The following is a 25,499-nucleotide window of genomic DNA, read 5'->3' as shown; positions in this document are numbered from 1 at the left end:
TTAAAATACGTAGCTGAGCAGTTTAGCTTGTTATCTCAAATTCTTCATTCTTCTTCCTTAAATGAAGAGCCTGTTTGGCCAGATCTGGCCAACCCCAACAAAACATTGTGTCATGGTTCTGTAACAGTCTAGGCGAGTTCAGCTGCTGCCACAGATCAGTGCAAGGTGTGACGGCAGCAACCAGAAACTGAACTGGCTCAGGCTGTTATCAAACTGCAGGCTCAGCTGCTCCGCTCTGTTCCCAGCTGTGTGTGTGGCACAGCAATTCCGTTTATTTGCCTTCTGGCTGTAATGGTGACCTGCATCATGATATACTAATGGGGAGTTAACATTTTTGCACCGAAGAGCAAGCAGCCATGATATGAGCACTCACAGCAAACACCTCTCACAAATAAGGCATCAGTGTAACCTGCAATCTGATGGTATCTAGTGTGCTGGTAATTACAGCCTTTCCAATATTGCTTGTTTTAAACTTTTTCATGCAAAAAATTGCCTGTCTGCTGAGACAATAACTCAGTCCAAGTGCATGCAGGATCTGACTGTGTTACAGCTGATATCTAACTGGTCTTCTAAACAAAATTACTCTTGTTCATTCCAAGTCATCAGTTAATACCAAGCAACGTTTCTAAACACTTGTGGTGTTCTCTCAAAATCTAGGGAACCGTCATCATCATTGCAAATCATGGTGACAGAATTGACATCCCAGCTGGAGCTCTACTAGAGAACAAAATTGTGTCTGGCAATCTTCGGATCTTGGACCACTGAGTCAGTGAAACGGCACGGTCAGTTCTGCATGCTGCTGTGCTAAACCAGCCTCCAAATGGAAGACCCTTTTAAGCATTAGAAATAAGTACACAGAGGGCCTATGCTTTGTCATCTTCACAGAACCCTGCAGTATTAATTTAAAATTAATTTCTCTTGCTTATCTTTTTAAGCAGACACATAGTGCAAAGGATGTGTGTAAGTAATGCTTCAGTCCTTAAAGAGATTCTGTAACTCAGTTAATATAACCTTGAAGTGCAATACTGTTTGTCTTGGGGGTAAGATGGACAGATCTTCTTTGATAAGAAGTTCAGAGGCTTGCCTCTAACATTTTAGTAGTTTTGAATTGCTTGTAACTGCAGATATAAAGCTGTGAAGCAATACATGTGGGATATGGTTAGCTACTCATGTGACTTTTATTATGAAGTGTAAATGGCAGATGCAGTTGAAAACCAAATGTTTCACTACTGCTAAATGAGCTGTTATGGACCCTGTATTTCATATGCTCACAAATATCGCAAACCCTAATTGTCTTTAACCTCCTCCCCCCCCCCCCCCCCCAAAAAAAAAAAAAGTTGTTGAAATGTCCTATCACGATATACTCTACATCAAGATACTGGGGTAAGGCTGTCAATACCTCCATTTCTGTATTGTGATAGAGGGGGGAAGTGCTGATGTTCCAAACTCGCCCAAAGAATGTAATACTTGAGAAAAATGCCTCAGTATCCAAGTGTGGTGGTTGCTTTCTCACAGCCCCTTTAAGACTGGATCTCCTGTTAATATCTTAAACCTTGATCTGCCCTCTTTTTCAATAAATAGATTATGTCACTTTGAGTACACCCATGTTCATATTGTTACAGTCACGTATGTTAATTTATTGTCACTTGTGTTATTTCTAAATTTGTACAGGAATCAAAATCCCTGTCCTGATCACTTTTGATTTCTTAATGTTTCTCTTGTATTTACATGCAGACAGCTTTATTTTATAAGCTTAGTATAACACTGGTATGTATCATTAAAGAAGTTGGTCTTTAAAAACAACTGTGATTTTAGAGCTTTATTTTGACTGACAGTTAATGACATCTGGTATGCTAACAGCTAGGCATGCCTGGTCTGAAGAAGCCACAGGCACACGCACACTGTAGACCGTTCCATCATACATAATCATCATGGGGTTAGGCACTCGGGCTGGGGCTAGGTAACGAGTTGTGAGGGGAAATACACAGGCACTTTTACTTAGTACTGGCAGCTTCCAGTCTTAAAAGGTAGCTTTAAAAACTCTTAAATAAGTTCAGTTGCACCTTCCTTCATAGTGTAACTCTTTTACATTGCGTACAGCAGCCCAAAAACTTTAAAATTATTTCTATGCCCTTTGCTCTGTCCTCTTTCTGTCTTTGTATACACTGTTTTGTGTCTTTACCAATTCCTCCACAATTTTAAAGTACTGAAAAACTTTTGTAAAGTATCGCCCTAGTTATAAGTGGCAGAGCCTAATCATTGTTTTGGAAGCTGGAGGAAGCTCTCGCCCACCCGCCTTTTTAATACCTTAAAGTTCCACCGAAAGCTCACTGTTATTTTATCTTTGCTAATGATTATAATTTCAAAAAATCTATTGTGGGATAATGGCTTAAGTGAACAGGCAATTATTAGAAAATTGTGTCTTCAGATGGCAGTTTAGAGCCCAGCTGTGAGAAATACCCTGAAACAGGACTGTTCCCTAACAAATCTGAATCCTATATGCAAGCAATCAAAAGACATTTATTTATATAAAGTTCTGTAAAAAAATAAATTTTAGAACAGCATAGTTTCATAGAGGAAAAACATTTTCTACAGCATTCAACTGCAAGATTTTTATATTGTACCATCATTAAATAAGGTGGGACACCATGTGAATTTCATTGCACTAGAAGAAATGCAAAGCATCTTTTTAATATAAAGATATACAGAGCATTCTAGACAACTACAGCTGTGTTACAGCTATGTGTTTTTTTGGATTTGGTCCAAAGAAACCTGAGTCTGTTTCCAGAGAGAATGAAAAACATTGCACAGACAGCTGATCACTTGTTTCTTGCAGAAGGACACTGAAAGATCACTCCCTGCAGCTCACTGAATCTAGTTTCCCCGACTATCAATAGTGTCCTTTCTCGGACTCTGTTCTTAAGTATTCACCTCACAGTCATCAAGCTTCTTAGAAGAAAGTCGGTCTGTTGTCAGAGCCAAACGCCTGCTCCCAGTGGATTATCACCTCTTCTGCTCCCAAATTTCAGCCATGTTTAGGTCTAAGTTGTTAAGGCCTTTCAGAGCTTGAAGGTTTCCAGTGTAAAAAGCTACATCTGCCGTAACCAGTCTGTATCGAAACAAACAACATGATTAGCACTTGAACCTACCAGATCTGCTTGGACTGCTTAGGCAAGGGAAGGGGGAAAAAAAAAAAAAAAAAAAAAAAAAGAAAAAGGCATGAGCTGAGCACACAATTACAAGTTCAAATATTATGACTGAATTATTACATTTCTGTTAAATATCAGTTCAAAACAGAATGTTACTGACAAGGCTTATGTCACAAGAGTGACAGTACACTACTTATGCTAACTGCTAGATGGAAAGCTAGTTACAGGGAAGGGATGTAAAACAAAGCAAGTTTAGAAACCTCAACAGGAATTAGGCATCTAAAACTTTTTATTCTCTGCGGTATTTCCAGTCTTATCATGATTTAAAATCCTCATTCCATTGTAACTTAGAATATTAATTATTGCAATATTAACTTCTGTATTCTGGATGTTTAACATAAAAGCAGCCACAGAGCACAACAACAGTTGTATTGCATGCTTAACAGTTTATCCAGAGTTAAAAGCCCTCGTACATTGTGGAAACATATCATGGGATGAGAGAAACATGATAATGCTGTCCCTAGTTAGCAAGTAGCAAGATGTAGGAACAGCAGTTGTATTTTCATAGTAAAAATTTAACCAGGCTTCACAGACCTGGCTTTTTACCATTATTAGAGAAACAAGCCATTCAGAATAGGGTAAGAATCAGGAAAAGAAACAGGTTAAAAACAAGGTCAATGAAAACTGCTAGCACAACATCACAAACTCAGGGTCAATTTTTTTTCTTCTCGCAAAGCACTACCTCCATACTCCCAGAGAAGAGTGTTCTGTAACTGCTGCCGTAAAAGAAAAGGACTTAAGTCATTACTGTTCATAGCTGCAGGTTACAGACATTGGTGACAGTAGGGAATGACTCTGTACTGGGAAATACAATGCCAATAAGTCAGCGAAATGGCTGCCTGGACCCTTCTATCAAAGGGGGATCCATGCAGGCCACCCAGCTACGAGCAGCAGACAGAAACAACGGCTCAGAACGAGGACAGCACAGCACACGCTTTAGGATTATGCCAGACGTCAGTGTGTGACACACTCTGGGAACATATACACTGGGCGCTCTCGTTTCGAGCTTGGGCTGCTGCAGCCTCACTCCTAGTCATTAAGCTTGTCGGCTCACAAATACCTTAATAAGCACTACAAGCAACTTGGTGTTATCTTGCAAATACAGCGCAGGAAGTACAGAAAACCATCTGCTCTCCAGATAAACTGTTACACATAGAGGACAAGGATGAATAAGCTTAAGCAGGACATGAAAAAATAAATGGGACAGGACCAAAACTCCTCTTTACTCCAGCAACATTTGAAAATGCTTATAAACTTCCTTCTCTGTTTTCTTCAACCTAAGACAATATTTTGGGCACATGGTTAGCCTAGTGGATTTCACCCCTCATACACTGCAAATGAACACCCTAGTTCATTAGAAAGGATTAAAAAAAGCTCCATGATTCAAGGCATAATCCAACTTAAAATAGGGATTTGGCCTGCAAGACGCTGTGTACTTTCTTCTGCAGTGTTGGGTAGCAGACACAAAGAACACCCTCTCAGAAGAGGTACCACCTATCTGTTTGGTGATGGAGGGTTGTACTGGGACAAGAAAGGGGTAAAACCCTGTTTCAAATCTCTTAGTTCTGCCCTAAAAATAATTTCTGTGTAAAAGCTGACATTTCACAGATGAAATACCCCTTTTTCCTATTTTTACTGCGCTAGCTCCTTCACTCATCATCCAGATTTGAAAATTGCTTAGTGAATCACGCAATTCTGGGAAATTAAGCTCTGGCTACTGCTCTCATAAAAGGAGAAGGACAATCCACAAAATGAGGAAACCTGCTTAAGTCTTGCAACAAGTCTGTGGTAGGGCAAGGGACAATGCTCAGCTCCCAATCTACTACCAAGCTGCTGGCATTCTTATAGCTACAAAGCGTCAAATAGGACCTACTTAAACATGAAGCGTGGCTGCATTCTGCAACCACAACTTTCTTGCAGAAGACTAAGCTTCTTCATTTAAATGAAGCAGTAAAAAAGGCACCCAAACGTACCCATTCTGAGGTCCTCCGTCATTGACTACATTTAGGTGGGCTAGCTGCCTCTTCAGATGAAGTTTGTAGCTTGCGTTAATTCTTAAAAACAACATCTAGAAGAAACCACAGAACCAGAATAAGGAACCATCCCCATACTTGTGTCATTGCCTACAAAGAAGAAATACATTGCAAACAACATTTTAAGTCACTAAACTTCAGTTATATTCTTGTAAACCATGTTGTTTTTTCTTCTGCCAGTCCTTCCCCCCTCCTAAGCTTTCTGGCCACATACATACAGTATACATCTCATAGCAGGTAGGACAGTGTACACCCTCACCTGTTTGTTTGTTACATGTTGAATTTAGCGGATACATTCTTTGAAGCATGAATTTTTCTTCCCTATTGTCTGAAGCACCTAGCAGCATATATTAAGGCTAGGAGATAAGTGAATCTTTTTGTTGTACTATGACTATTAAAGGTTTCTTTTTTTCTCCAAGAGAAAGTGCAAAAAACAGTTCAAAGGGACCTTTTAATTTAGCATAAAAGAGAACCTACAACTCAGTGCATTCCATGACTATATCAGTCTTCCTGTCCTTAGATTTACAACTCTGCAGAAGCACTAACTGCAGGGGGAAAAAAAACAAAACCAAAAAACAACCCACATCTAGTAAGACTTGGCATCATATTATATTTAGGGACCTCAAACCCATTCAGCACTACAGAATTCCCTAAAAGGGCTACCTTTTAGTCACAAAGGGTTGCCATTTGTGTGGAATTTCAACACCCATTCCTGAACTGAAGATCCACCTCTCTAGACATTAAACTGCAGCTCACAAGCTGGAATCAATCAATCCATGTGCCTCATTATTCTCCCCGAATTCTCATCCAAACTTGAACTGCTGTTCAGACCAGGCTGACTGCATTACTACTGCCAACTCCCTTAATGCACGTTCTCAGCACAGACTCAAGAAAGATTTTTTTTGCCTGGATAAAGCGGAAGTCTCTCTTGTTAGAGTTCATGTGTGCAAGTTCATTGAGGGTGTTAAACAAATCTCAGAAATACTAAAAATACTCACCTGAGTTTGTTCCTCGGGAAGGAGATCGTATATAGCTTCATGCATCTTTGCCATTTGCTTACAGATATTCCTGAAGCATGCTGAAGGAACAGGAGCTTTCACTTCATACTGTAAATAAAAACAAGAATAGTTATTCCTCTCTACCATCTTAGAACACTTTATATAGGGGAATTTCCAAAAACAATTTGAAGCCCAGGAATTGCTAATGGTATTTTTCACGTATTATGAATGAAAATGCTCACAGGGCTGCATTCTGTTGCTATTCACCCCAGGACTAACATTACACGACCTTCTAGCACTTTTGCTTTACTGTTTGCAAACAGTACCATTCAAACTAGTATGAAATTCCAGCATCTCCCAACTTCATCCATTCATCTTTGTCAGGTTTTAATTGGTTCTCTTTGCTCATTATTTTTGGTTGGTTTCCATTACCCTATGGGAACTACCCATGTACCAGGTTAGCATCACATCTACTGGACCAAACCATTTGCCTTGTACAAAGCAGCATGATTTCTACGGATGCAATGGAATAATTAGTGTGACAGGTAAATAGACTCATGCCATGTGTCCTGTTAGCTGGCCCACCCTTCCTTCGGGTCTATATTCTCACGAGAGTCACTGAAACAGAAAATTTTCTCTCTGATGTACATGCCCCCCAGTATTTCACCAGAAGAAATTATTTCTCCAAGACACATACCTCAGAATTTCTGGCCAAAGAAAAGCATAAAGAAGCAGAAGCTACCAAAAACTCAGTATGGGCCAAGGAACTGGTGCAAACAAACAAACAAACAACCCCCCCAAAAAACACCACCCAAAACCAACACACGCACTGCAGGAATTCCTGGGAAAACAAAGTGAGAAATATCCCTTCTCTCACAGTGACTGAGATCTGAGAAACAACACACTGAAAACACCTGGACAGCAAGAGAGCTATAAAGGGAATAAAATTCTTCCATTCCCACCCCAGAAAGGGAAGATCCGAGTGTGACTTTAGCAGTACTTAGAAAAACCATCCCAGTGACAACAGTGAACCCGGCTCTTCTGCAGAGGCTGGGCTAGCACAGGCCTGGGTTAAACGCTGGTAGGTCTCCTTCGGCGTCTTCCTTCCTGGGAAAGGAGACGGCGATATTTCCACTGAACTGTGCAAGCCTCTGAGGGGAACAGCTGAATCATTACAATAAATTATTGACAAACACATGGGAGGAGCTGCTTTCTCTTATGCTACTCTGAATTGCAAAAAAGAGAACAGTTTGCCTTGGTGTGAAAGAAAAAAAAGAAAAGAAAAAAAGAATAGGTACTACTGAGAAAGTCTTTAAGGAAAAGCCAAGCCAGTGACCTAATTCTAACAGGAGAGCAGCAAAAATAGTTTTTATTACTCCAAGGGCCCTGCTGACAGAGTGAGACAACCAGAGTGCTACACAACGCACAGGATTGTGCCTCAAGACATTACCAGAGTTAGGCAACATATAATTTAAAATTTACCAGCAAGTCATAAACCCAAAGGGAACTGGCAAGCTGCAGCCAGGGCTCTTGCGTGACTGCAGGCAAATCACACTCCTCATTATGGCAGGAGAAAAGCAGCACCAAAAAGAAACACGAGCTCCAGCCCTGCAATTTGTTGGGCATTCCTATCTCCAGCTAAGGTCAACAGAGATTAATATCACAAGGGATCAGACCTAAATTTACTGCTCCTCTATCCAAACAGTCACAGGACAGCAAGCTCCAAGAGAACCTAAAAATTTCACCTGGCTTTTTCCATTAACATTTATCCCTCTTTAAAAACCTACTCCTTTAAAAAACTTTTTTTTAATTAAACCCTTATGCCTGTTTTATCTCTGTGCCAAAGTTGCAAGACAGACGCTGGGAATTGCTCATGCTGTTGTGAAACGCTCCGCTGAGTGCCCAGTCCTCACAGCGGGACTGTGTAACCACAGCTCCTGTGCTGCAGCGCTCGGAAAAGCACAAGTAACTTGTCCAGATTACCCAGGTACCAGGTCAGCGTCCCACCTACTGGACCAAACTGTTTGCCTTGTACAAAGCAGCATGATATCTAGAACATGCAATTTGCTTTTAAAGCATGCTGGACATCGCGCTGCCCTGGAGCTCTTGCACATTTGTTCAGATTTACGCACTTTAAGGCAGGTGACCACTTTTATCCACAAGCCACTCAAATATCTGGACCCCTGACAAAAACCTATAAAACAAGGAAGATACCAGCACGGTTGTGCTGACATGCCCATTTGCAAGTTTCCTGCGTTTTTATGCTCTTCGATGTCTTCACTGCCAACATGTCGTTATTTCAGGAACAAGACAGGCCAACATAGGCGAAATGTTAGGAATGGAAGCAAGTCAACACATGGTCTTCTCCTCTCCTGTACTCTGTGGGTTGCATTCACATAAGCCAGGCAGTCTCAGTCAGTCTTTAAGAGCTCTAAAGGACAGGAATGTTCTCAGTTTACATCTCCTGCCAGCTCAAAAGAGGAGAACTGGCTTGAAAGATGGAGGGAATACTAAGGGATAGATAGTTACTAACTACCATCAAGAAGAAAAATGGTGTTACTGGTTTGTTGTGGGCTAACTTCTTTAGGATCCAGGATCTAAATTCTAGCATTTGTCTTTTATTTTCAAGAGATAACAGTAAAAGTGATCAAAAAGGCATGTTACTATATAGAACAGGTATTCTTCTGTAGGGAAGAGACCACTATATAGATCTTTAGAAAAGTCATAAACACTTTTTAAAGTAAGTGACTCAAAAAGACAATGTAAACACAACAGAGGGGAAAAATGGGCTCCTAAAAGGAACAGGTTTGCCCAGGCCAACCAAATCTGTCACTGAAGAATTAATCCCCCCTTCCCCCCCCCATGAAACAGCTTAAAAAAGAGGCAGAAAACCCAAAGTAAAACAGTAAGCTTTAAAAGCTTATATACTTTTAAACATAAAGGCCCAGGACAGTCCTGTCTTGCTGCAGAGCCTCTTCAGAAACCCCAGGACTGCAGAGTATTCTGCCTCGAGGTGAGTAAGGGTGACCGGATTCGGCTCAGGAGCAACCTGCTTCGCTGACAGGCATGCAAAAAGCCCATAAATTGTCAAACCCTGGGCCTCTCAGGTAAGCTTACTGCAGCACCCGAGCACTCCACGGGACAGCTATCGGCTCTGCTACAGAGCAGAGTCTCCTAAGTGCAGACTCCTCTAATCGCCAGGCCCGCAGCCCGGTTGACGGGGCCAATCCTTTCCCTCACAAAACTGTTCCTCCTCAGCAGCTTTTGCCATTTCCTCAGCTGCAGGAAATCGCACACTCCCAGCTTCCAAAGAGGCACCGTCGGCAAGAGCAGGAAACGGGAGCTGGCCCTTAAAGGCAGCCACCTGACTGCCAGAGCTGTCAGGGGATAAGGCTGCCCAGGTAAGAGAGCACTTACGTTTCTAAACACCAGGGCATCTGCACCAGCCAAAGCATATCTGTTACTGGAGATGGAGTAAATGAACGCTTGTTTTGTTTTGTTTTCTGAATGTGAGGGTGAATGAGACCCAGATAGCGAATGTTAGGAGAAAACACATTCACAACTACAGCACAGAGCCTTGTGCATGTAGAGTTTAAAGACGTTCAAACAACTCCTGAATAGGAAAATTTCAGTCTCCATTTGAAACATCTATAGTGTATACAATGAGACATCCAAAGGCAATTTAGAGAGTGCATAATTATTTCCATAAATCATTACCTTGGATAATAGTTTGTCAAATAAGCTATCCATTATGGCTACGAGCTTTGCTGAAATTTCAGCTATGTGGTCATGATAATCCTGTAATGAAAGAAACCAGGTTTTATTTACTATCTAATGGCATTCATATTCTTCAGAGCACAATTGAAAAGCAGAACTTATAGTTTAATTAGAAATGCCAAAAAAATTACCTTCGTAATGTGGTCAAAATGCCTGAGCATGCTAAACTGTTTCGGCTGCAGTCGAGCTTCAAAATGAGCCCTGATAATAGGAATGTAGTGTACGATTAGCTGTAGGCAACGTGAAGAAAGAGCTATAAATCCAGAAGCAAGAGAGAGAAAGAAAAATAATTATTACAAGAACAGTCATCTGGTATAGACTACATTTCCTTTAATATAAATAACAGCAATCTAACACAAATTAATGTGCTTAAAAAAAAAGTATAAAAGGAGGAGGTAATAATTTCTCTCCACTGCAGGAAGCTGCCCAGCAAAGATGCCAGAGCAGTACCTGGCTCTTCACACCCAGGATTCAAAAGCTTCTATACAAAATGGCTTAAGAAACGAATACCACACGAGGGTTTAAGCGCCTGCTTGCTGTTTTGAGCCCTGAGCACACGCAGACATGGGGGACACGGGCAGAGAGGACAGCTCAGCTCAGTGAAACGCACAGGGAGGCTGGACTCCGGCTGGACGCCTCTACCTACGTCATTCCAATCTCAAGCTCCAAACACGAGCCAGCTCCCAAGCATGCCAAAGCCACCACTGAAGAAGTAACTACACCTCCGCACAGTCAAAACATTTTCATGGAAAACCTGTTAATTCATATGTTGGCTCTTTTGTTTCCTTCATGTAACACAGTGAAGCTTTACATTTAAAGTGATCTGATGGACAGCAAAGAAATTTGATGCATTCCAGTGCACCCCTTAAACAGAAAAATCATAAGCTTTTATTCATATTTTACTCTCTAACCAGCAAAGCTGCATCACCCTCTGCCTTCTATGCACAACACCACGACAGGGACATAACTTATCCTAAATACTTAGTGTTTATTAAACAGCCAGAAGAACAAGATTTGACATTTTAAATAGAAAAATCCATACCTAGATTTTTTGTAGTGATTGTTTTCAAACCAACAACTTGCAATGCACCAGCTCCAAGCACTAGTTGGCAACTTCTAGAGTTGAAATACTATGAGAGAAAGAAAAAGGTAATGAAAGTGTATGCTGTCAGTTTAAGAACTGCAAATACATCCCAAAGCAGCACTCTGGGATGAAAGGCAGTTTAGAAATAGCATCAACAGAAGTCTGCAAGATTAAACAGGTTATGACAAAATAAATGAAGGCCAATAGCAGAGTTTCACATACTCCTCCTTATGGAGGAGTCCAGGACACTTAACTAATAGTGGCTCTTCCATTTGCTCTAATGATCCTGTGATCAGCACATCACCTACTCCTACGGCCTGAAGGCAAAAGGAACATTTTCACTAGCTTCAGTGGTCACTGGGTCAGGCCCATAATATTTGTTTGACTCAGCTTATGCTAAAGCACTTAAGACAAGGTCTCCTGAAATACTGTTATTAAAAATACAGTTAGCTACTCAGTGATTTCATCTTGGTGGCTAATTTCTACTTCTTTATGAAACCTTTGGGCGAGGCTTCTCTGAGTGGAACGGAAAGAAGCAAGTCAGACTTGCTGCAGACTGGCTACATTCAGCCTTACTTTGAAAGCAGTACGCAAGAACTGCGCTTGGTACAGGAAATCTAAAAATGCACTTCTCGAACCAGGGCCTTGGGTGGAGTGAAGATTAAAGGTCTCACCAGCTTTGCTAATTAAAGCAAAGTAACAGGTTAAACCCAGAATGGAAAATATCAAAGGAGCAAGTTTCTGCTCTGGCTTCAGACCCTCCCCACGGCCCTGAGCACGAGCTGTTCGGTGCAGGGATATGGTATTGGGCAGAGCAGAGAGCAATTCCACTAGCGAGAGTGTTACTCTGTGCTGATATCCATAGTACTAATCTACTAAAGACCAGTAAAGTTGGAGCAATGAATATCAATGGAAGAGTCAAAGCTGGCTTATGCTTTTTTAGGAGGATGCTGATGACAGCCTTACAGACTTACTTTGAGCAATAAGATCCTTTATGTACAAAGAGGGCAACAAAGATGGAACAAGGGGTTTCAATCCCTTCTGCTGTCTGCTATTTGTGCCTGAGTGTATGTCTCAGCGATGATGCGCCCTGATCAACACAGCTTTTACAGCATCTTTGGGGAAGAGGAGAGGAGGAAAGAACCTCAGGTTCAAACATTTAGGACTTAATGAAGGAAAAAAAAAAAAAAAAAAAATCAGTCAGTTCTGCTAAGTTCTATTCTGGGTAATCTCCTCAAAAATCAGCATGTACAATGGCTTCTTCAACTGTGGAGCCTCTGAGCAGAACATCAGCAAGGAGAGATTCCTCTAAAGCAGGGAAGGAATAACTAACCTCGGTTTTCAGCACTGTAACCAAGGAAAACTGTGAAAGTCTGCATCAGGGTGAATAAAGCTGACGTTATAGGATACTTGAAAGCACTAAATTTGCTACTGCTTAGGTGGCTAAATTTGTGTTTCTAACACTAAAAAATGCTGACATCTAAGAAATGATGCACAGGAGATTTTAAGCTATGTCAAAAACCCACGCTATAAGAATTCCAGGTATACTGGATGACTCATGACTGGATCGTCCTATGTTGGCTCCAGTAGAAAAGTGTTATCATTAAAGGTATACAGGCCAGCTAAGGTCTCTGTGACAGACAGTCCTTATCAGCATAATCCCTCTTATTTTGGTATTACGGTCCACCACCGAGCTTGAGACACAAGATATTCTAGATTGGGCTGGATGAGTCAGTAGGGATGGGGAAACTGTCACTGTCACCCCCCGTTCCTGTAGCGTGAACATAAGGAGCTTCCTTGATAGTTCTGGGTTATGAGGAGTTCTGCTTCCTCTTAATCTGTGAACACCTTTCCCCCTCCCCCCCCCAAGTGTGGAAAAATACAGAGAAAATGATGTTGCCATCTGAGAGCAAAGTTTGTAGCAAGTGTCCAGCAGCAGGACACGTCCAGGTTGGAGTGGGCAGCATTGCTCTCAGATGTATTCTACCTCACAGAATTTCTTGAGGAGCCCTGCCCAGCAAATCACCTGCTTTCTCATGGCTCGGAGAACCGCTTCTTTCATTCAGAGCCTCATGTTATGCACAGCCCTTTGAGGAAGGATTTTCCACTCAGAAAATTCTTGTGCCCTTTTTTCAATTTATATGTATTAGCCAGAAAACAAAATGACTGAGAACTACAACTACTAGCTACTACTACTACTACAACTACTAGAACTACTAGCTACTTCCTCAAACAATTCAGTAATCAATATGCTTTTGTTGTCTCTGGCCTTGTACACAAGTTTTTGTGTTTCACCCTGCCCCGGTCAAGACAGCTATCAAGGATTTTTTAGTTTCTTTGTGACTTTAAGGGAAGTGTGACGTGGGATGGAAAACTAATTCACAACTACTGTTGGAAAAAACATCTGATCGGTCTTCATTTCATGACCATCTTTCTTTTGGCAAGATCTCAAGTATCCTATAAGCTGGAAACAAAGCACAAGGAATTCCATTGTTTTTTCTGCCTCAGGATGCCTTTGAGGCAGAAACGTATATAAAAGAGCACATGTAGGAGGAGAACAGTCCAGTGTGCTATTTGGGTTTTATTTTTACCTTCAGCTCCCCCTTTCTGTCACGGACTACAAGAAGTCTTTCAAGTTCTACTCTTCTCCATCTGAGGTAGTACAGAAAATGTAAAAAAGGAAAAATAACCCAATGCAACTTGCGGCTTTTAAAAACATGATCCTCACACTGAGGTGATCCTGGAGGAGAACAGGAAGCTTATGTACTGACAGAGGTTATGGGGTCAGACTAGTTTTGTTCATTCAGTTCTCCCAGACCTCCCACTTTCTTTTATGGAAATGGAAACAAATTATGTCCTTGTCAAGTGACTTACTTAAAAACCCCGGGGCTCTCAAGGGAGAGCAGAAGTCTCAGGGCTCAGAAGAACTTCCGGGCTCATGTTTGAACAGAACTGTCCTCTTGGCAATAGGGTGGAAATTGGGAGGCAAAACCTACAGAGAGCTCAAAGGCTGACCCTTTCTCTTCCACCCGAAGGATTCATAAGCAATTACTGTTCTGCAGCTTGTCTCTGCAACACAAAGGACTTCCCTCACCCAGAATTCTGGTTTTTGCCATGCTCCTGCTCCACAGGTGGCACTTCACAATAATTCAAGAGAGAATCCCAAATTTCAACCCTCCTTGAGAAAAAACAGGATACAGTCTTCCTGGCTATTGCCTAAAAATCAGTCACAAAACCCAGGACCACAGAGGTTACATCGTGAGGAACACCAACCTGCTCTGGGTTGCCGAAGTGGACTATCTGGGGCAAGAAAAACAGCGCAGACCTAGCACTCACAACTGAACCAGAGCTATGTGGGCATCTTATCTGAGAGAGGCATAATCTACTCTGGTCTCAGAGAAAAGTCAGAATCTGTAACTGTCTGGCATTCGCTTCTTCTCCTTCTCCTCATGAAAAGCAGGACTTTTCTTTATGCCTCCTGGTGGACTTTAGAAGTAGATCCATCAAGCCGAAGACCGATATCCTACACTGTCTAAACTCCATTGAGGTATTTATTTTAGGTTAGAGCCAGCTCACTGTCTAGTAGACCCTTAAAAACATGCTCTATAAAGGAAGACAGACACTCATACGCTCCCCCTGCAATATGTGGATATTACTAAGTTACCAGATGGCCTGCTGCGGACAAAGCAGCAGGGAAGTAGCTTGTCTGAAACATCAAAAGAGCAACACCCCCTCCTTGTGACTGCTTCGAGGAAAGCACTTCTGCATCCTGGTACTGTGGCTGCAAACCTTTTCTTCTTGGCACCAGCTAAACTACTCCAGCAATAATGATTTTGTGTTTGTTTACACACAGGTGTCATTTCACTCTGGTCACAGCCACAGCCCAAAATCTCATTATATGGGAACCACTTTGCAGCTCCCATCACAATAAAAACTAGCTCTTGCTACCTTCCAAACCTGCTTTGTTTGACAACTGTCAAAGCTGAAGTGTAGTGATCTGCAAGGACACCTTGACAGGCTCTTTATTTTGTTCAATGTGTAACAAATGAGCTTTTGTTTTTGCTAGCTGTTTTTGTCATCTCTCCAACTGATGGTCACCTTGCTGCCAGAAAATAGAAGCTACAACAATTAAACTGCACATGCTGTTTCACTAACAAGGAGTAAAATGTGAATTACTTATCAGAGCCAGAACAAGACACAGTAGAGAGGGAAGTTTTGTGGATGAACCTCAATGATGACTACAGGGAGAAGTGTTCCTGCATCTGCATACATGGTTGTTCAGGTAAGAACTACCAAAAGGAAGATTATTCAAAGGTCCATCTCCTAGGGTACTCCCAGCCAACTTATGGTAAAATATACTTTTGTAGAGTAGAATTTGTTGCTCTTTTAATGATTATGCTTATGTTCAGAATTCTAATACTTGATGTAACCTTTGCAGGCAAAACCACAAGTAAAAACCTTGGAATAAATTAACTGGTAGGCTTTGGATATGTATAACAAAATTTTTAGGTGTATTCATGTGCTCCTTTTGTTACTATTTACTGGTATTACCTTGTTGTACCTGTGTTCCACCAGCTTTCCTCTTCTCTAGCAAGAAATAAATAATGAAGAGGTCCTGGTCTTTCATCATCTTTACATTTTTACAACAGTGGCTTCATCACAAACTATTTTTCACCCTTCTGCTGACAATACTTCTACTGACTCATACAAACCAAGGGACTAGTTTCTTTCCTGACTCTAGATATGTCTCAGTGAGATCTGGAATCAAACTGCATTTTCTTTGACAGTGTTATTTGTACCTCCAGCCTGGAGGACTAACTAACTGCTATGACAAATACTACTGGATGAGACTTCTGGTATCACAGGTGAAAAAAAAAGGAAAGACAGCCTTCCTGAAGTTAATTCACCCGACATATCTCATCTTCAATGCCCTTAGCCTAAAAAGTCTACCTTGTAACACAGTAACAAGCACAATCATTTCAATATAATTTTTATGATTTATATTAAATCATAAAAGCACATGAAGCATTTGAGTAATACATAGTCTCTGCCCTGAATAACTCTGACTAGCACAGGCAGTACACGTGGGGTCATACCTTCAGTAAATCAGACAGGCGGGTAAGCATGTCAGTGGTGATGGAGGGAATGTTATCCACACACTGGCAGTACTCAAGGATTATTCTTATTAACAGCAGCACTGTCCTGCAAGAGAGGTAACAGAGCCAAATATGTTATCTCAGTGCACAGGAGATGTTGAAAAATTAAACAAAGCCCAGTCATATGGATAGAAAGCTACCTAATGCTACAGATTATAGCATTAAATAAACCCACTAATTGATGTGAGGCAAAAGTGAACTGTAAGGAGGATATACAAAGATGGTTATAAAAAATATCCATTCCACAGGGTGGTGGTGAGGGGAAATACTTAACAGGTATGAGAGAAAAATCTCTAAAGTTCATAGCCATAACTTTTTATTTCAAAGAGTAACTACTGTGAAACTAGAAGTCTCCATTCAGATGTTAGAGAGGGGAAAAAAAACCCTAAAGCTTCTTTCTTAACATACTGTACAACTCTGGCCAACTCTGAATGACTGCAAAAATCCACAGCCTGTAGACAATGACAATCATTGGAAAGGCTGTTATGAATGCTGAAGAGCCAAAAAAGAGAGAGGGCTGCTGTGAAGAAATAGCAGCAAATATTCAAAAGGTGCTGAGCACCTGTATTTCCCCCAAATCCAGTGGGGATAGGAGAATTTGCAAGCTATTGGAATTAAGAAAGATCCACAAAGAACAGGTAAGCTCCTTTGGATTCAAATACGCAGAAGGCAAGAAAATCGAGGCAAGATCAAATGTGCAGAGCAGATACCGTAACATTCCAAAAAATAAAATTTTTCTCTTCCTCTAGGCAGCAGAGTACAGGAAAAGAATAAACAATCACTAAAAATAAACACCCAGTGACTTCTTGGGTATTTTTGGTGAATACATTTTATTTGATTAAATATAATAAAAATGTATGTAGAAACATAAAGAACTGAAATAAATATTTGCACCAACATGAAGCTGACAATTGTTTCAAGGAGCTAAAAATAAGTTTCAAATCAGCAGACATGGATTATCAAACATATGGTCTATTAAATAAGTTTTTTCAGAGGAATATCCTTTATGCTTTAAAGGATGCTCAAATGCTGCAACCTGAAACGCTCTTTTGCGCTGATATCAGCGGGCTGGCATTGAAGTCATGAGCATTTGGTTTCTGTTTGTAATTAAACAATGGCACATCACCATGAAGCAACTCAAAACGACAGCTGGTCAAAGACACTATGGAAATCAGCACTTTTTTGTTTTAAGTTTGGGGCAAGTTAACATTTTTTGACTCAGGGGAGTGAGACCTTTCAGGTTTCACTCCCTCCCCCAAAAAACTCTCATGCATACTTAATACTTAAGCATCTCCATCTTTGGAAATGCAGAAGGCTTTTAAATGAAAGTAGTACTTGGGTATTACATATTTTAAACTCTTTGATATAATCAGTTTTAAGAAATTACATTCAAAGCAAAAGCAACCCAGATACAAAGAAATAAGGTATGCAGTATATGCAATATGCTCTGAGGATAAACTTGTATCTTCACGAATATGTGTTTTCATGAAGTAATTGCAAATCGAACAAAACCTTACATTTCAGCCTAGTTGTTCAGCGAAAAAACAGCATTTTAAAGTACAGAACAACTGGCAATGTTTTATAACTGCTCAGAAACAAAAGAGCAATTAATTTGTGGAAGGAAAGGTTTTCTTTTTATTCAAGTAAGATCGCTAAAGCTGTTAGCATTCACCAGTTCTACTCAAAAGCACTTGCCAACCAATCCACTGTTAAAAGAAAAGACTGCATCTTACCCAACTGTTGCATATTTTTGTCCTTCAACAATGAGGAATTCAGCTGGCTTTCTTTCTTCAGCAGCTAAACATTTTAACAAGAAAGGAAAAGGGATGAATTGAACTAAAAACAAGCACAGAAAATGTTGGTTTCTAGAAATGAAGTGTTCCCTTGCTAAGGCTTGGAAAAAAACAAATCAATCTTTGGACCACCACTCCCTATTTTATAATATTTACATGCAAAATGCAGCTGGTCACCCATCATAATTACGATCAGTATAGTTACTTATACTGTCAGTACACACTGCTGGGATTTTACACCAAAAACCCCCAAACAATATGAGAAGTCACACAGCCATTATGGATAGACAGCTAACGAGCTCAGACAAGTGTCTAGAATATTAGAGTTCATTTTGCTGAGAAGCTGCAGGTGCTTAGATCATCACCTGTTCTTCTCGAAGAATAGCTGTGTCAGATTGAACATTTACCTGGAAAGCTTTCAGGCTGCACACAGCAGCTGTCTCTGCCTGCATCAAGACTGCATTAGTGAGTCTTGAATCTCTCACCCAGCACTAGATTTAGAAACTGCTAGTACGAAAGGTTACAAACACAAGAAGAAAAGCAGAGAAAGTCACAAAGGTTTTCAACTGTACATTCTCAAAAGATTTGCTGTGCATATTAATATTTTAGCTTCAAACTTGCTTCTTCCTTAAGAGTGCAAGCTCTTACTGATGCAGTTTCCTATCTTCTTGAAGGAAGCTGCAAAAGCTTCTGTTAAAAGCAATGGCTACTCAGCATATTTCAGTGTCAGTGTTCCATCACTTCTATGATTAGTGCCTTATCTGCCCTTTATTTCTGCTATGTCCCTTTCGGGGGGGAGAGGGGCTTTCTCCACCATGACATTACTGTATTTTTTTTTTCCTCCTTTCTCCTCTATTGTCATTTTTTGTCCCTTCTATGTACGTTCTCTTCCCATTCTAGTTGTTCACATAGGTTCATCACCACCATTTTGGAGAAGCATTCCTACGAGGTAAGGAATGTGTAATAATGCATTCTCATTTTGCACACAGGGAAATGAGGCACAAGAAGAAATAAGTAACTCATCTGAGGTCACATGAGGATTCTGTGGTGAGGCAAATAATTGAATATACATGAGTTTCCAATCCCATCAGCAGCCACATAGCATACCAACTTTCATTTGAACAACTGGCATATCAAGTAGTGCAAAGGAGCAAGCAGTGTTTTACACAAACAGGGCTGAGCTCCTCAGTTTCTTGCAACAATTCCATGTTATATTCTGGGGAAAGACTGTATTTGTGCAAAGACTATAAGCCTCTACTTTGGGAATACTTGTATAAAAGAGTAGCTCCCTTCCTGTGCTAACCCCTAAATGGGTTTTGCTAAAAATCTTTTAAGGTCAACTCAAATTTGAACACTGCAAACAGGAAAAAAAAAAAAAGGTACAAATTCTCTCCTTCTGCACCCCCCAGAACACAGCAAACAAGCACAGACCAAGACTGACATCGGAATACATCTGGCAACATTCAGTAACAGCATTTGCTGATAATCATTTAAATTCAGCTAATAGTAGGATTGCAGGATACCCACCTGCTGCTTTTTTTTCAGGGAGAGAAATTCTGCCATCTGATACAGAATCGACAAGATCCTGAAACTCGGCAGGAACTTCAGCTTGCTTCCAGCGCTCATTGTCCAAGAGAAGGCTATTTATAAACACAAAAGAAAGGAGGCTGAGAAAATGGAATACCTTGTCTTGATGCCTCTCCTGCGTGCACTGCGGTGGAATCAAAGCTACAGTAATTTAAAAAGAGCCCACAGCCCAAAATGTTACACCATCAATCCGTATTAGAGAGAGGTGCCCAATGACTGGCAGTAACAAACCAGACAAACTCTCTGTTGCCTAGACACCTTATGGTTTGTTTATTCAATCTACCCTAGAAGACAAAAGACCCTGGCAGGGTCTTTTTCATGTGACCACTGCCACTGAAATTATGTGAAAACACTGGCATTTTAAGAGTTACTGACAGATGAAAGCAAATGGACTTGATGTATGTTATTAGGAAGGCTGTTCTCCAGGTCTTTTTTTTTTTTTTTTTTTTAAGAAACAGCTGGCTTGGTGTAAGCTATCCTGAAGTTACCAGTCCCTGAGATAGGGCAACGCTACCCTTCAATGTCAATAAAAACTCATAGGCAATCTCCAGTCCTTCCTGTAGCTATTACTGTCCTGATTTAGACAGCTGTAGAACAATCCAGTTAAAAGAGATTAAAGTTATGAGGAATGTAAAAGTCTAAAACAATTGAAAAGAATTAGGTTTTAAAACAGTTTCCACCCCCCCTTCTACTCATCAGTACAACTGGATTACTAGTGTGCTAGGCAACAAAAGATTTCTGCCTGGCTGGCATGTGATTGATAAAATTCTTCTTTGAAGAACATGAAGAGCTTCTACCCAGAGATACCTTAGTTTTGTCTTCCTCTCCTCATGGAACCTATTCACAAATTTGTTGGCTTGACTCTGCAGTGCTCCTCGCAAGGACATACTTTTTCTGCCACAGACCTGCTCAGTATCTAAGATAAAGCCTTCCATCAATCGAGAAAGGGCAACAAACTCACTGGAATTCAGCTTCTCTAGGAAGCCATCCTACATGCAAAGAAAAGCACTGTAAGGAGAAGTAACATCGCAAAAATTCAGAGATGTAAAGAAACAACTAGTTAGCACGTCTGAGGGGCAGAGAGCAATTAAGGATGCAGAATTCAGGCTTCAACTCTTAATAATATCTCCTACAATAAACTAATTTGACTCCAGGCAAGACCTCTGTAACGAGGCTCATTCATGCGTGCAGCTAAAATTAGTGTTGCTGTGTGCCTGGTTACTGTGATTTTTGCTGGTGGTAAGTCTTACCCACAGACTGCCTACTGGTGCCAGGCAAATAGCACATGTCAGTGTGGTAGGTCTTCTGTGCACCTTCCTTTCTGCGAGATATTGGGGAGAGCCAAATCTTAGCGCTGAGCTCTTACAGGATAAAATATCATAAATGCTTGCTGGAAGCAAGCAGGACCCTAATGTAAGCTCGATCATGACACCACCCCAGTGAATTTCACAGAGTGGAGAGATTGTATTTTCCTGTGGTTTTGCATGTACTGGGCTAGCCCTAATTCCCAAATATTTTCCCCATTGTTTGCATCAAAGTGAGTGCATTGGGAAGTCCTAGCATAGGTGCTACTGGTGTTTTAAGCAGCACATTACTTAACCCTACAGGGTACAGAGTAAGTAAATTAGAGTGCAAGCAGCTACCTTGTCACAGATATGTATTCCCTGCACAGAGTTTCAAAGATGCCAAGTCAGGGGGGTGGGAGAGTAGAAAGTCACAGAAACTCACATAGCCTTACAGTGACATATATTAATGTTTGTGTGTTCTGGGCATTCATTAACACCAAGTGCCTGTGACAGCAGGAACAGTTACTTAATTTCAAGTGAGAATGCTCTTTTAGAAGTCTTGCTTATTAAACCAGTAACATGCAATAACTTTTCATTAAGGATGAGATTCCAATAGCAGCCTGAGTTAAGCTCCTTACCTTTGCTCTCGCCATGAGGAACTTGACTGAGCGATCGTGGCAGATATCAGAGGCATTATAAAGCAATTCTTGAATATTGTTTGCCAGCCTGCCCAGTTCTAGGTCCGTCAGCTTCATGTCATCACTGATCCTACGAATGACAGAACCATGTGGTTGAACATCAATTTATATATATATATATATATATAAAAAACACAACAACCCCCCCCCCCAAAACCCCAACCTATTTCTGCTCATCATCTGAGGGAGGAAAGAGCCTTGCAGCAGCTGTCAAACACAGAGAGTTAGTTAATCACCAAAGTGACTTTGTACAGATGGGACCTCCTAAGCTGCTGTCACTACCACATCAGTCCCTGTGATAAGCAAGCGCACAACTGTACTATCTTAATTTTTTTAAAATCCTCACTCTAATTTCAATTAATTATCTAAGAAAGAGAACATGATACAGCAATTATTAATAAAATAGATATTACTAAAACTTACCCACCTAAAATTTACTTAGCTCCTCTAATACTTCAGCATCACTAGCATATGACAGATAAACACAGTATTTTTCTTCTAATACAAGTGTAATGTCTACAGTAGATATTGTGCAGTCCCCACCACCTTAGTCTCCAAGCTATCACTCCATTAACTCTTTGATCTTCAGGCTCTTAAGTCTGTGCTTTTTGAAAATAATTTCATGGCTTGTCTACTGTTTTGAGGCTAGCCCATGGCACAGCTCTGCCATTCACCCAGCTAGTTACGATAACCATTTTCTGGCCTAGTCTAATATGGCTGCTGATGGGCTGACAGTATGAGAGGAGAGAGGAAACACAGGATACTACGGAGCAGCAACTGGGCTAACGCTGCCATAATTGTCTAACTTTTTTAGTCTCCTCCAAGCATGGAGCAGGGGTCCTAAGAAGAGCAGAAAAGGGATGAAGCAAATTCATTTTAGAACAAAAAGTTAGGTAACCAGCCTCAGAAACTCTTTTGTTACTAGAGAGCTCTATCTCGATGGTATATTATTAGCTAACTTGGCAAATTGTTCCAGATCAGTTGGGATCCAAGTCCTTCCTCCTTCCTTCCTTCTCACTTTAATTCCCTGAATTCCTCGTCACACTGCATTTCTCTTCCTGTGTAGCACCAGTGTTTGGACACATGGAGGCCTGAATCGATTTTATGTACAGTATGTTTATTCTAAATCTCTGTCCTTCAGCCGGCATTGTGACTTGGAGGGGGCAAACACTGCTTGTTGCTTAAACACACAGATATAGATACTCGAGTACCCACCAGCAGGAGTGAACAGGATACTTGCTACCTCCATCCTTCACTAGGGTAATTAGCAGCATTTCAATTTTGCTTCATAAAACTCTATCCAGATGTGCTGGCATTTGACACGGGTCATATCCGAGCCCCACACATGCTACGTGTGGTTCTTTTACAAAGGTAGCTGACTTCCACCCATAAATACAGAACGTGTAAGAGGCTGCCAAAGAGGTAACAGCTCTGCAGTGTCCGGATCGCTACAGGGCTGCACTGCCTGTGTTACCACAGCACTGAGATGTATTTATTTAACCATGCAAGTCATTGACCTGGCAATGAACAGCAGCTTTTTCTCTAGAATTCATCAAGGTATATTTCACCGAGACAGCTTAATAGAAAAAAGAAGGATTAGCTATCGGGAACACAGGCAGGGAAACGAGATACTGCAACCAGCCAAAGGCACAAAAAATGATCAGTGTCTTTTATGGAAGCTAGACTTGCATCTCCCCTGCTTTGCAAAGTAGTAGGTTCCCCAGCATAACAGATGGGGAAGGGTCCTTTCTCTGTAAGAGGTGACATACTGGCTCCCTGTACAACTATACACAGAGGTGAAAATAAAGCAAATAAAACAACGGTGAGCTAGGGACAGTGTAGTCTGATGGCAGTCTCCAGGGATGGTGCTAGAGGGCCATTTTATTTCACTTACCTAGAAAAGCACATTCTTCTGAAGTAAGTTTTGAACTGCAACATTGAAAACAAGCCCTTACACCTAATACCTTGCTTTAGTCATACTGTAGTTTTGAGATGGGTAGCACAGAGCCCGCATTTACTTACATAATCTCCACTCCTCCCGGAGTTACAGAAGATGATGTTTGCTCTTTGCTGGATGAAGAGTCGGTAGTGCATTCTGGTTCAGAAACTGAATCACTGCTACAAGGCTCACTGTTTGGGGAAATGTTTCTTTGAGAGGTAGTGTCAGCTGCTACAGGCGGGAGGTCCCCTTCGCCGAATGCATCACTTATAAACATGCCTTCATGAGTCAGATAAGCCACTTCTGTGTCCACTGTACTGTCTTTAGCAGAGTCCTTCTGCAATGTGTCCTCCAGGTCTCTGGTTTTTTGGTTCTTGTCTAGAACCAAAAGAACCACGCTACGGATAATATTTAACGTTGCCTAGAATCAAATATAACGTTTATTATCAAAAAAACCCTGTAGCACAAGCTTGAGCTGAAAAAAAGATATTTTCTTTTACCCACAAAATTAAAGTAAATCCTGACTTTATTTTCTATCGTGTAATTAGCATTCTGAGGCAGACCCAGTCGTCTCTGATGGCAACCAATATCAGATATTTCTGAGAAAGGTGCAAGAAACCTCATTTGGAGTAATCTGCCACATACAAAAGTGCTGTCCTAATCCCTAACAGTCTGAGATGGATGTAATCATGCAACAAGAGGTATTATCTCCCTCCCAACGCTTTCTTTGTTAGCACTAATCATTTTTGCCCTGGATGCTGATATTCACATATCCCTCTTTCAATCAAAAGTTTGAACTCTATAATCAAAATCAACACCTTAAAACTTCAAATAGAAAATAACTTCATCCCATTTCTGCAAAGTGTCTGAACTAATTATGTGAAGCTCTTGATAAATTAATGTCTTACCTTAATTCTCTTGAGGAAGATGGTAAACTTAGAAAAAATATTTTTCAGTAAATCAAACCACTGAGGAAAATTCATCATCCTCATCTGGTCTGCAAGCCTAAAAAAAGAATGGTATTCAGGAAACAGCAAGTGTTTACTGACCATGCTAACTACCATCATTTAAAGAAAAAAAAACATGCTTTAAATGGAATTTTAAATACAAGGAAAATAGTGTAGACTTATCTGGCAACACAACAGACATCACTTGAACAACAGTCATGATTAACACAATGTATGCAAGTGGAACATTTAAAAATGTATCATGCCAGGAAAGTCAAAGCCTTACATTTAACATTTTGCTTTTCCAGAGCATACTATTATTTTCCCCTGGGATAAGTATGTATTAAAAACAGGGGCGGGGGGCTGTGCCATGGACTAGCTCAAATTGTCACAAACTATACCACAAAAATACAGGGAAAAAAAAATAAATAAAACATATTTTTGCAGGTATTACAAGAGCCTCATTATTAAATCCACATAGTAGCATTGCAATGAGATCAATTCTGCTAATAAAGTGCCAGTCAATGGTTGATGGCAAAGGGCAGAAAAGTTACTGATAGAAGGAAAGTAAAACCCTGTAACAGACACTTAGACCCCTAAAAAAAGTTTTTTGCAGAATAATAAACACTGGAGAATGGGGAGCAAACATACTGTTTTTAAAAATGACCCTGTTCCCAGTCTTTTCCCAGTCTCAGTAAGAATGCCATACAGATTCTGCTTCTCGCTTTGCCTTATCAGCTGGTCGGATATTATTATCTTGGGGGAACCCTTTGCTAAGCCAAAAGAATCACAGAAGCGGGCAGGGGCCTCTGGAGGTCCCTTGTCCAGCCCCTGCTCACAGCAGGTCCAACTGCATCAGGCCGCAGCCAGTCAAGGGTTGAGTATCTCCAAGGACAGAGATCCCCCAGTCCCTCTGGGCCCCCTCAAAGGTAAGTTTAATTTAAAGAAAAAGATTAATAAATACTAGAATTGGAACAAAAAGGGAAATATGC

At 40.8% G+C, this 25,499-nt stretch overlaps 2 protein-coding genes across 7 annotated transcripts in view; one reads left to right on the top strand and one right to left on the bottom strand.

Annotated features, from left to right (window-relative positions):
• The window catches only part of UGP2 (UDP-glucose pyrophosphorylase 2), a 28,131-nt gene extending 26,328 nt beyond the window's left edge, over positions 1-1,803 (top strand). For all 4 annotated transcript variants that reach the window (XM_067292798.1, XM_013961589.2, XM_067292800.1 and 1 more), the window contains one exon: positions 658-1,803. In XM_067292798.1, the coding sequence (XP_067148899.1) occupies positions 658-765 (108 nt within the window). In that variant the 3' untranslated portion in view covers positions 766-1,803. The remainder of the gene's footprint in view (positions 1-657) is intronic.
• The window catches only part of VPS54 (VPS54 subunit of GARP complex), a 52,374-nt gene continuing 28,180 nt past the window's right edge, over positions 1,306-25,499 (bottom strand). The window contains exons 12-24 of one of the 3 annotated variants that reach the window (XM_067292795.1): positions 24,469-24,565; positions 23,644-23,981; positions 21,562-21,691; positions 20,445-20,626; positions 19,578-19,690; positions 17,991-18,054; positions 16,198-16,303; positions 11,060-11,147; positions 10,149-10,270; positions 9,958-10,038; positions 6,241-6,348; positions 5,183-5,277; positions 1,306-3,109 (exon numbers count right to left, since the gene is read on the bottom strand). In XM_067292795.1, the coding sequence (XP_067148896.1) occupies positions 3,004-3,109; positions 5,183-5,277; positions 6,241-6,348; positions 9,958-10,038; positions 10,149-10,270; positions 11,060-11,147; positions 16,198-16,303; positions 17,991-18,054; positions 19,578-19,690; positions 20,445-20,626; positions 21,562-21,691; positions 23,644-23,981; positions 24,469-24,565 (1,630 nt within the window). In that variant the 3' untranslated portion in view covers positions 1,306-3,003. Of the gene's footprint in view, positions 3,110-5,182; positions 5,333-6,240; positions 6,349-9,957; positions 10,039-10,148; positions 10,271-11,059; positions 11,148-16,197; positions 16,304-17,990; positions 18,055-19,577; positions 19,691-20,444; positions 20,627-21,561; positions 21,692-23,643; positions 23,982-24,468; positions 24,566-25,499 lie in introns of all 3 variants that reach the window. The other 2 variants (XR_010883655.1, XM_067292796.1) reach the window with 2 other exon arrangements.

This window comes from Apteryx mantelli, chromosome 3 (assembly GCF_036417845.1).
Source record: "Apteryx mantelli isolate bAptMan1 chromosome 3, bAptMan1.hap1, whole genome shotgun sequence".
Classification (NCBI taxonomy): Eukaryota; Metazoa; Chordata; class Aves; order Apterygiformes; family Apterygidae; genus Apteryx; species Apteryx mantelli.
This window is presented reverse-complemented; position numbering and strand designations above follow the sequence as displayed.